This window comes from Bombus affinis, chromosome 2 (assembly GCF_024516045.1).
Source record: "Bombus affinis isolate iyBomAffi1 chromosome 2, iyBomAffi1.2, whole genome shotgun sequence".
Taxonomy (NCBI): domain Eukaryota; kingdom Metazoa; phylum Arthropoda; class Insecta; order Hymenoptera; family Apidae; genus Bombus; species Bombus affinis.
Window position 1 is genome coordinate 14,502,365 of NC_066345.1, and position 12,432 is coordinate 14,514,796.

Genomic DNA, 12,432 nt, shown 5'->3' on the forward strand with positions numbered 1-12,432 from the left:
AATAACGAAAATACAGAACGTCTGAATAAAAAGAAGCAGAAAATAAATGAAAAAGAATATCGCGCGTACTCGTTGAAATTGCTGACCCAGTAAAAGAACGTAATAAGAAGCCGCACACAGGGGGGAAGGTCGTGAAAAACACTCTCTCAATCGACGAGAGTTTCATTTCCTCCGCAACGTCGCGCAGCTTCCGCTTGCGTGCACGCGCGCGAGCAAACTTTCATCCGTTACAATGCAAATTGCAGTTCGTCAACTCCTGCAGATGCGGACGAAAATAGAGAGGCAAGAGGAAGCGTCACTTTCGTAGCTGCAAGAGCAAAAAGGAAAAACGAGTATCATCGCGTTTAATCTTCGCGAGGATCTGAAAAGCATGCGCGAGCGAGCGCTTACACACACACTTGCGCGAATTTAAAGATCCTTTTGATATTTTTAAGTATAAGTTTCGTATGCATATAGGTGTGCGTGTACATGAAACGTTCGTTGTAACAGTCGTTAGGATTCTCGAGTCGCTTCCGGTAGTTTATCGAAGAGGATGTCGCGAGTAAAAGTTGGCCGGTTCCTTTTCGCGGATAATAAAAGCGTAAACACACTGCACTAGTTATGAATATTACTCGATATGAGTAACTTTTTAATTGATCGGCTGGGATTAGGTAATGGCAATTATAAATTGAATCTGATGAACAAGACGTAACAGTCTACTTTCATTAATATCAAAAATGTACATTATAGTTTAGAAAAATAGAGATTTGGAACAATGTCTACAGTTTCGCACTTTAATTATGCTCGTTGAACTAAGCTTTCATAATTAGACAATGGACAAAATATTTTCTCCATTTTTCCTTAGCTTTTTCCCTATTGCTTCCACTCTACGTGGCATACTGTCTATTAAATTATTCATCATTTTTGGTTAGATATTATAACGTTCCTTTTGTATTCTGTTTCACAACTCCTGAATCCTTCTCCTTTTTCTTTTTTATTTTTTCACGCGGAGAAACTTTCATAGGCACCACGCGTCCTAGGGAGTGGAGCGTAAGATAATGCCAGATTCTTATCGATGAAAACCCTCGCGATAGCCATCTCTAACGCATAAAGAGGGGCCTGGACCCTAAAATGCATACATCACAAGCCCCCTCTCGTTTACTCGTTCACGGAGGGAAATGGGTGAACTCGTAAACCCCTAAAGCTTCTACTTTGCCAGATTTTATTCACGACGAACCACAAATTGTCCATCGGATATCGTATTTTTTATACTGGCCACATCATCACAGAAAACTTCTGATTTTCGAGCCAGGTTTTTCCTACTTTTGCAGTATGTTTCGGGTCACCGTTCATCGAGTGCAATAGAATTAACAACAGAACAGAAATTGTTCTTATTGTCTTGCTTAAGTGGCTTCATCGTGGATTAAGCATGTCAAACAATTCGCAAACCGAAGGATGACTACGCAAGAGTGTTGAACAGTTGACTGTGAGATAGTCAACGATCAGTTTTCGTTGACAGTTTCAATTCTCAGACATTTATTCGCTGTTGTATCCATTTTGACGAAACCTGCGAAACTATAAACATTGTCCCAAATGCCTATTTTTAAAAAATATTCTCTATATTATGATAATATATGACATTAATCCTTTGCACTCGACATCAGTTTTTATCTCAGGAGCTCCTTTCAGTGCCTACTGAATTGGATCCTGGAAATTGTTTCAAGATATATCATACACATAAAAATCACAAGATACAACAGTAGTGTAAATAAAACTGGTATTTCAGTGAATTTCATTCTTCCTTTATTTATTTAAATTGTCTTATTTTCTAGTTAAAGTAAATTTCGGATAAAACACTTGAAGGCGTTGAGAGCTTTCGATAAAGAAATTGAAATAAAATTTAAGGTGCAAAAGGTTAATGAAACCAGACTGCTACGTTTTGTTAATCAGACTCGCCTTGTATTTATTATTACCGAATCCTAATCGTTCAATTAAAAAATTACTCGTATCATCGCTTTTTGCGTAAAACTAGCCGAATATGTTTACGGAGTATGTTTGCTCGTCACTGTACGTCGATATAGGAACGAAGCTGGACAACTTTCCATAAGCATATTCCATTGTTTTACATGGCTTCTATACGTAAACGGCTATTGCGATTTCCACGACTCTCCTACGTTCGTAAACACCGGAACCATAAGCCCGACTTGAGTTTACTCTTTGCACCGTAACGTAATCCGTAATACCGTTGATACTATATCAGTGATTCGGTGATATACTGATCGGAATCCGAATTCGAATCATTGTATTGATATTCAGTAGAAATTTCGTCTCGATCGTCATTTTACAACAAAGGAATAACATGCTGATACACATCATGTTCATCGTCACCGAATCAATTACATATATAAGAAGAGAATAATTATGTACATAAGATGAAAACAATTAGTTTAGGAAACAATAATTCGATCTAAATTATTACAAATGAAGTTGCTGATAGATGTCGCCAGTTGCGACGATACGCGTTTGAGACGATAGGCAGTTCTCATCATATACTCAGTTTTCAACCGGAAAAGGCGGTAACCATCATTGCCTGTGCGTTCATTATATTAAAATCGCGTCTTTGTCGAAAGATAATATCGTTAAACGAGGTATTAATTAAATTTTATTACGCTTGTTACATCTATAATTTAAGATTATTGACAGAAGGATAAAAAGACAAAGGAGGAAGGTAAAAATGAGTAACGACGACGACTATATATTTATATTGGACCGTATAAATGGCCCCGAGAAAATTTTACTACATCGATCAGGATATACAGTAAGTATAAAATGTTCTCCTCTTCTACTATACAAGTAGCAAAGTACATACTTGTAAAATAATGTTTGCTTCAAAATTTGATCAGTAGACTGCGAATGTTTATGTATTTTTGAATGATCGAAGGACACACAAGTGTGCAAATTATACATAATCCGTACAAATATATTAAATGTCCAATGTGTTTAGTAATTGGAACGAATCTTTCATTTATGTTCTACTATTTTATTTACGTGTTCATGGACGTTCAGTATTTACGAATAAATAAAATATTGCTAGTATGAGAAACAAATAATAAGGACGTTTCACGTGTATAAAACATTGTGTCTTTTGTATGTTTCCAGTATACTTGTGGTAGAGCCAAGGAAAATGATATAGTATGCCGTAGTTCGAGAGCATCGAATTACCACTGTACGTTTTTTTATAACAAAAATGAATTATATGTTACAGATTTAAAGGTACATATATCCGTAATGAAATCAATCCACTAGAATAATATATTTTCATAATATCGAATGAAAGATTTGATGATGTTACATTATCCGTAGAGCGCTCATGGCATATTTATAAACGACGTTCATCAACAGCCCTTTCAGACAATTAAATTATATTTGAACGATGTTATTGGCATTGGATGTCCCGCTATTTCAAATCTAATCATAAATAATGATATTTATGCGTACAAATTACGTGCATATCAAGTAAGACTTAATTAATTATATCGTCGGATTATTTATCATCGCGCGATATCTTTTTTTGAAATATTTCTCGAGCAAGATCCTTACACTTATCGCGATAATTTTAACAGCCGATATGCGAGGAGGATGGTAAGAGCGTCAGCGCGCCTTCGGGAACTAGTTCATCGAATAATGAAGAAACAGCTAATGATATGGCAGCAGCTGACAGCGTACATAAACGTAAACAAGAACACTTCAATTCCGATTTCACATTGTCAAATAAAATCCCCAAGCTCCGAGATCAAAAACGTGTGCCAGGAAACGATGATTTTTTAAAGCAGTTGAACGTTATACAAGGTATTATCGCATTTTTATTTAGGCCGCAAGAAAAGGAAGAAATAATGGAATTTTGGTTTTATTTCAGGAAAAGATACAGAAAAAAGCAAAGCATGCGATAAATTAAATGTAGAGAGGCGTATAGATAAGAACTTGCCTACGTGCAGTAAAAATTGGCCAGATGAATCTGCAAGATTTCCAAAATCTGAAAAACTTTCGAAAGCGCACTTAAGCGGTGAAAAAAAGACAGAACGGCAAGAACAGTTGAAATCGGAGCGACATTTGCACGCAACGGAGCAAAATAATCGTCAAGTACCTAGCAAATGGGTCGATTCTTTTTTTCTTAATGTAGCGTTACTCAAAGCTCTTTCTGCGGAAGAGTTGAAAATATTAGAGGCTAACATAATGATGCAACTGAAAAAGATGAAGGAACAAAAACCAGCAGCTTTGGAAAATAAGCACAAAGAGAAACATATCTTTCCTGAACCGAAAGTGAATGTAACGACAAAGTCTGGAAACGGTATCTATCTCGAGCAGACGATCGCTGGATCCGGAAAGAAATTTGCAACAGAGGAGCCTACAGCTTCGTCTAGTCGCATTGCAGCAGCAAATAATACTTCGTCAAATGCAAAAACGAATTAAAGTGAAAAAAAGTTTCTAAAGTAATGGCAACGGATTCATATAAAAAAATTCTATAATAAATTATTATCCCTGGAGCGTTTGAATATATAATTTATAACTTGATAAGGATTGAGAAGAAAATCACATACTTAAAAAATTCAAAAACGAACTTATTACTTATTATTATATACTCAAAATTATTACAAACTATCGGATATAAGATAAAATCAAAGAAACGAATGATCCGGTAAATGAAACAATAATTTATCCAATAATAAAGATCATCGTGATAAATGTAAATTACAAAAGCAAAGGAAAAGAAAATACGAAACGTAAGGTTGAAAATTTGAAGAATATAAAAGTTACATAAACGTGCGTGGTTTCGAAAGGCGTGCAAATTTACCCACGTTTTCCATTTTCAACGAGATATCCTCGTTACCTCGACGGTGACGGAAGAGGCTACAAGTGACATAATACCTAACTCTTTAGAATTACACCGATACAAAGGGACAAAGTGATACAAACATGCTTCTTCCGGCAATTGTCCCCTACTACGATCATTATACCGTACTACGTGACTGGATTTACGATCGATCTTCCAGTCCGTGCTACGAATCGATACGAAATGATACACGATAACGCGACCCTCCTTTTCTACTTCGACAACTTCGACAAACTACCTGGAAAATAAATCATCTACTTTTACAAATCTATTACGAACGCAAACTTCAAGCCAATGGAAAAAGGAATATTCATCGAATAAGAAAAAATCACAAGTTATACGCACAGTAGAATGTAATTAAAAGGTAATAAAATTGATTATCGAATAGTTGCGAATTCTAGCGTTTTCTTACAGATAATTCATATTTCATGAAGAATGTCAATTAGTACGAGTTTCGATTAGAACGATCTATTTCTCGACGACTACGAGTATGAAAACGCATATATTCTGACCCAGATTTCCACGAGTTTTCCACGCAACGAGGGTTTCTCGAGGACACAATGACTCAGGACAAGTTCGAATTCCCAGAAAATTGTCAGATCCTGGGCCGTGGGACAGCACAGCCTACCTCGAGTTTCCATTTTCACTCTACCGTGAAATTAATTCGATCCAGCCATTTTCCTGCCGCCTTCCGTATACAGAGGACATACACGAGGAAAAGAGTCGATTAAACAGGCACACTTTGTTGGTTGATGAATTTCGAAACGTATCCAAACGTGTTTCAATAGCCATTGATTAGTTCTTTCTCTCTATAGCGATTACTCAACACGAATGTTATTTCCATCGTTATTTCGATCCCTTTTATGCGAATCACTGTTTCATTACGAAAAATAGTCGATCGTACCGCCCTGTACATATCAAACGATCGAATTGTGAAGTTTATACTACGCACATTTAACAGACGTATGAAATTCGATGTTTTCAAGCTTGAAATATTTTTGTTCGCCGTGTAAATTAATTCTGTGCTCGCATAAACAAAATGTGAATTTTCTCTACAGAGGCTCGTGGTTTCATCGACACATTGTCAATAACATTGGGAAATTTCAAGAGGAAAGTTTATTTAATGAGCGAGGTCATGCGCTAGATGATTACTATAAGGCGACACTAACTAGTCCCGGACAACGACAGCACAGTGGTTAGCGTTAGTCCTGTTTTTGCGACCAGGCTTTCAGGACAGAAATGGAAATATCGTACATAAGCACAGCGTAACAGCGGCTTAACTTTAAGTTACAAAAGTAATCTTAAAAAAAAAAAATGTAATATTGCATGGCTATGTCGTACCGTCGCCTATCGGTACTTTTGCCTGAACCACCCCACAACCAGAATTCAGCGTTTATTCTGGAAAATACAAATATGTAATCTGGTAATAATAAACAAATAAAAAAAAAAGCAGTGGTTAGCGCCTAAGGTTACAAACATGAGGACCCGGGTTCGAATCCCGGCGACCACCATAGTCCCGATTTTTCTTCTACGATACATAAATGAGAAGAAAAGCGGCCAGTACCCCAGCAGCAGAACCTATACAGGGCTGCTCCTCATCTCCAGCGGAAAACCAGAGTAGCGTATCACCCATAAACCAACACCTAACTCTATCTCCAATCGCCACACTTAGACAGCCGCAACTATCACGGGTTATCACCTCAACTAGAACGATATGGAATATAATTGCCATTTTGAAATGTAATTGGTGATCACACTTTAATAGATCGTTCCTATAAAATCCGGTGTTGTGAAACTAAAGGAATCTGCTATGGGGAGATGGGATAAAAATAAATTTTTATCCTATCTCACTATAGAAGATTCATTTAATTTCTTTGTATATTTCGTAATAACGTGAGTTTTTTACGTAATTAACGGTAACATATGCATATATTATACATATTAGGCCGCAATTATCATGGCCTATTTACCTCAACTAGGAAGATATCGAATATAATTGCCATTTTCAAATGTAATTGGTGATTGATCGCAGTTTAATAGATCATTTTTAAAATCCAATGTTATGAAACTAAACGAATTTTCTATCGTAAGGCAGATAAAAATAAAGAATAAATAAAAAATATTATAAAACTAGACGAATTTCCTATGGGGAAGTACGTTAAAAATAAATTGTTATCCTACTTCACTATAGGAGATTTATTTAATTTCTTTGTATATTTCATAATAATATGATTTTTTACGTGATTAACGGTATAAATATATACACGTAGTATCGTGGACAAAAGGCCTAAGATATCAGTCGAACCATAAACAATATCGCAAGAGCCGAAGCATCGTCGGGTCCATCAATGTGGCGTCGATCCTTCAAGTAAATAGTTTCGTAGAAAAGGTCTACGTGACCCTGGCTACGGGCCTTCGCGTGGTGGAGCTAAGAAAAGACAAAGGGATGCCAGCCCAGGGGGTATTAGTTAGTTGGGAAATCGGACAGTGTTAGTTGAGAAGCGAGAGTGAGCTAGTGCAGAAGCCTGAGTATGAAATATAGTGTGAATCAGGAAGTTGAGAGCCGAGTATGATAATAAGACGTACGACAATATTGTAATCAGTTCGTTGTTTTGAATATTATCTGTTAAACCAAAACATCATTATCTGTCCTTCCTCTAAGACTCATTTAAGATACTACAATATTGCCGTACTAAAATGAAATAAATCGAAAAAGATGCAGCGGCGAAATTGACGACTAACTCGTTTTGTCCTTGATAAATTTGTGGCTAAATCAAGGATCTCTAAAACCAAATAACACAGATTAACATAAAATAAAATAGAGAAAGAATAAAAATTAATTTAACCAAGGAAAGGAAGGAAAAATAAAAGTTAATTTAACCAAATTGAGAGAAGAAAAACTACGACGTCTGTCGTATCACTTCGGAACGACAATGAAATCAAAAAATTCTCACTGTTATACCGCCGTGCCTTGCATTAAGGCGTCAAGCTGATACGCGGCTATCGGTCGCAGAATGTTTGATTAACGCGTCCAAAAGCATCAATCCACGATAAAAACGTGCCAGCGAGGATAAAGAACCCGATGATTTTTTCGTTCACCGAACCGTACCACCAGTAATTACCCTCTAACTACGGTGAAGATCGTGAAAGTGGAGCTCGTCAGCCCGCCCATTCGTCTCTCTCCTTCCTTTTCCTTCGATAATTAACGTTCAGCAGTGTCGTCTGTGTTTTAAGGCCTTCTCGTTAATTTATCACGCTTTCCTTGCGAAAAGGGCCACCGTTATTCCACGAATCTCCCGATTATTTTCGCGAAATTTTGCCGATCGGGACGATCGTAGGAGTGGAGCATCGTAGTCTGTTCGAGGAAAGAGAAAATTTGGAGCAACGAAAACTAGTGGACTGTAAAAAATATCAGAATTGGGAGGAGAAGAAGAAGTTGAAACGTGCGTGTGCCGTGGGATGTGAAGAAAGAGAAATATCTAAGAAACGTTTGAAAAATACTTCAAAAGTTAGAAAACCGATTTACGGAGACTTAAGAAGAATTAAATTGAAACGATTTTAACGGCAGAATATTAAGCTTTCGTCGCGTTAATTCTGCACTTTTGGAAAATTTTCAAATTACGCCCGAGAAACAAGGAACTGTAGTAATACACAGTTTCTTAAAAAAAAAAAAAAAGTACAGAGTGAATTAAAAAATTTATCGCGAAATTTAAAAACTTCCGATATTAAAAGTTATTAGAATGGTTATTGAGAAAGTTACGAGCTATTTGCTGCATGGCTATAGAAACACGTCCACAATAGCTGCCATTATGACAAAGCAGTTTTAAATAACTGGAAGCGCAGGAAAAATTGCTAGAGACTTGCGTGAATCGTTAGTTTAACTCAATGAAACAGCAATGTTAATCGCTTACGTGAAACAGGAAAGAAACGGCTAATGATTCTTTCGTATAAAGTACAAAATTCTGATCCCTATCGATCATCTTATTATTTAAGCTAGCATTTTCATTTATTCCAAATAAACAACGTTGCAAACCATCGTTCATAAATGTTAAGTAATTATTATTCGTATCTATCATGACATCATTCGGGCATCGTGTTAATAATTTAACTATTTGAATTATCATTATTAACAGTTATTCCAAATGATTAAAGTCAACATATTTAATATGGATATTTCTATTACGACTAGTGAATAACAATTACGTATTTTGTTATAGTATACGTAATATATATTATTATTATTTATTATAATACATTATGAATTATGTAATTTATAAAAACAATTATGTGATTATTTAAATTGCTATTACCAGATTGCGAATGTTCATGTATTCATGGGTAATTTAAATACGCAGATATGCAAGAACTGTACGTAATATGGAAAAATATGCAAAATATCAAAGTAAAATACGAGTATTACGATGTTTGAAAAATAAAAAAAAAAAAAATAGATGTACGTTCGTGTTCCATTTCTCTAACCGCGTTCGTAAAGGTGTAAAAAAAAAAAAAGAAAGAAAGAAAAGAAGAGGTATGAATTAAAGAAACTCGATCGATCGTTGATTTTATCATTCTGTTCGTTTTTTAGTAGACCCATTCTATTCGATGCAAATCGACAAAAAGTCAAGGTCCTGTCCGACGCAATTTTCCGATATTTATCACGGTAATTTGCGATAAACATCGCTGACGCGAGCATCGAGCATTGTGCTCGAGTCAATTTCCTACGGCGGAAGCGATAATTTCGTTTCGAATTATCGACACAAAGGGGTGACACGATTAAATACGAGACAACGAGCTGCTGTGGAAGGAGCATGGTGTGCGTATGCGAGAGAAATGCAATTTAAGACAATGAGAGAATCAAGGCGGGGAAAATAGTTAAAGAATGGTGTAATATTCAGCAAAGAAGAACTAACAAATATTTCGACAAGTATGCGACTGTATAATAATTGTTATTTCAAATGGAGATCTTTTGAAATACTTTGAAATATTCTTAAAATAATTACAAAATAGTCGAAAAATGATTGAACGATATCTTTATGTATCGGTCGGAAAATAAATTAAAGAACTTAATTGCTCAGATAATTCGACGATGTTTGCTTTTGAATAACGCGGGAACTCTAACAAATTTGAAGATCTCGAAACATTTTCATAGAAGGTCTCGTGACCTCGTTTCCTTATTTTTCGAACTGGAAAGGATGCAATGCAGAATCCACTAGGAAGTCACTCTGTGATCAGTCCCAAGAGTGTTCGAAATTCACCAGAAGAATCTGTATTCGTTGAACCGAGACGTACGCTTTCTGTCTGCACGCTCGACGAATTTCTTGTAACGTTGAAGACACGCCACGATTCGCTCATCTTGCTCGTTTTGTGTCAAATTTTTATCTCGATGACGCAATATGAAATGCAGACTGCCAGCTTTCAGGAAAATTCATATTTTCGAGAATATAATTAAAAAAACTAGAACAGCCCGCGGTGGAAAATCGTTTGAATTAGCATGTATTAGAGAAAACGCTATAGTTTGGATACTTTATGCACCTTCTCGTATCATGACCATTCTGGGCAATTTAGCATCATCATATTTCCTATAGCTGCATCAAAATTCGCAGTCCGCGTCGCACAGTACCGAACTGTTTGAAACATTTTGAAACTTCACCCTTCCGTGTAACCACAAATGGCAACCAAATAAAATTCTAATTATCCTCTTACGATATATTAGCTTGTCCCAGAAGTTTCTCTCGTTTTATAAGGATTTTGTAATAAGTGCACGGCATTTTCTGTTTGATATTATTTTATTGAACTATGTACGATCCACTTTGTTCTATTAGAACATCATACATAATTCAATAAAATAATATAAAACAAAAGATGTTGTAAATCTATTACAAAATCCTTATAAAACGAAAGATACATTTGGGACAATCTAATACAATTCGTAATAAACTTTCTCTCTGCAACACTTTTCAAAAAATCTGTTCTTGCCTCTGGTTTATAAAACGTGCCACTGTCTCTCGTTTATTTAGTTCCTCTGCTGCTTCTGAATCTGTTATCGCTTTTTCTCCAGCTTCAGTCTTGGTACAAGTACTATCACAAAAGATCTTTGCCGTATAACGAGGGCACACGCCCGTCTATCGCTGCAAATACACAAACAGAAGTCGTGAAAAGGATTCTACGTAAATTTTCTAATCCTACACCTCGATTAAGCCAACTTGTTTTACCAACCGGTCGTATTAATTGCCAGAGGCGATGTTTGAAAAAGCGACATTAACAAATTAACGGGGAAGCTAGCCAAATGCCACGTGTTCGGAATACTTGAAAAAGAAACAAACCGCAACCGGTCGTATCCTCTGGCCTTTATGTATCTCTGAAACTACGGCGGTTGCCACGAAAACTATGCTGGCCATTTGTACGTATAATTAATCCCGCGTTTCTACCTCTGGCAGCTGTAAATGCTTTTGCTTCGTAGCAGAAACTGTCCCACTGGTTCAATGGAAGCGTCCCTCGCAAACGCAATAGCAGCGCAGAAACTCTCGTGTCTCGTAGCTCTTTGTCTCTTGGATACGTTGATTTTACCAAAAACGACCTGTTGAGAGTATTTTAGGAAATCGCTCTCCCGTTCGCGGATTATTCTAACCGCTTTAACGCTACAACTGCCACGAAGTTATTCGAACGAATAATTTCTAATCTTTTTTCTAGACTTTCCGTAGATTCGCGTACAACGACGATTTTTGTTCGCAATTTATCTCGTGAAATGGTGTCATCGTGCCATAGAGGACCATAAGAATTAGGAGAATCAATTAGTTTCGTTGGCATTTTTCTCCTTATCAAAATCGCACTCCCTCAAAGAGTTTTCCACGCAGCGGAGGTTTCTCGAGGACGCAATGACTCAGGACAAGTTCGAATTCCCAGAAAATTGTCAGATCCTGGGTCGTGGGACAGCACAGCCTACCTCGAGTTTCCATTTTCACTCTACCGTGAAATTAATTCGATCCAGCCATTTTCCTGCCGCCTTCCGTATACAGAGGACATACACGAGGAAAAGAGTCGATTAAACAGGCACACTTTGTTGGTTGATGAATTTCGAAACGTATCCAAACGTGTTTCAATAGCCATTGATTAGTTCTTTCTCTCTATAGCGATTACTCAACACGAATATTATTTCCATCGTTATTTCGATCCCTTTTATGCGAATCACTGTTTCATTACGAAAAATAGTCGATCGTACCGCCCTGTACATATCAAACGATCGAATTGTGAAGTTTATACTACGCACATTTAACAGACGTATGAAATTCGATGTTTTCAAGCTTGAAATATTTTTGTTCGCCGTGTAAATTAATTCTGTGCTCGCATAAACAAAATGTGAATTTTCTCTACAGAGGCTCGTGGTTTCATCGACACATTGTCAATAACATTGGGAAATTTCAAGTGGAAAGTTTATTTAATGAGCGAAGTCATCCGCTAGATGATTACTATGTGGCGGCACTCGACAGCAAATACCATCGCTCGACACTAACTAGCCTCGGAAGACGGCAGCGCAGTGGTTAGCGCTGCCTAATAGGCTAGCG

The 12,432-nt window shown here is 36.7% G+C and overlaps 2 protein-coding genes across 14 annotated transcripts in view; one reads left to right on the forward strand and one right to left on the reverse strand.

Moving 5' to 3' along the window:
- The window catches only part of LOC126926294 (kinesin-like protein KIF13B), a 160,385-nt gene that overhangs the window by 70,443 nt on the left and 77,510 nt on the right, over window positions 1-12,432 (reverse strand). The window lies entirely within an intron of this gene.
- Window positions 2,532-5,265, forward strand: LOC126926603 (uncharacterized). The gene is made up of 5 exons (XM_050742987.1): window positions 2,532-2,797; window positions 3,139-3,252; window positions 3,343-3,495; window positions 3,603-3,828; window positions 3,896-5,265. The coding sequence occupies exons 1-5, from the start codon at window positions 2,714-2,716 to the stop codon at window positions 4,447-4,449; spliced, it is 1,131 nt and encodes a 376-aa protein (XP_050598944.1). The 5' UTR covers window positions 2,532-2,713; the 3' UTR covers window positions 4,450-5,265.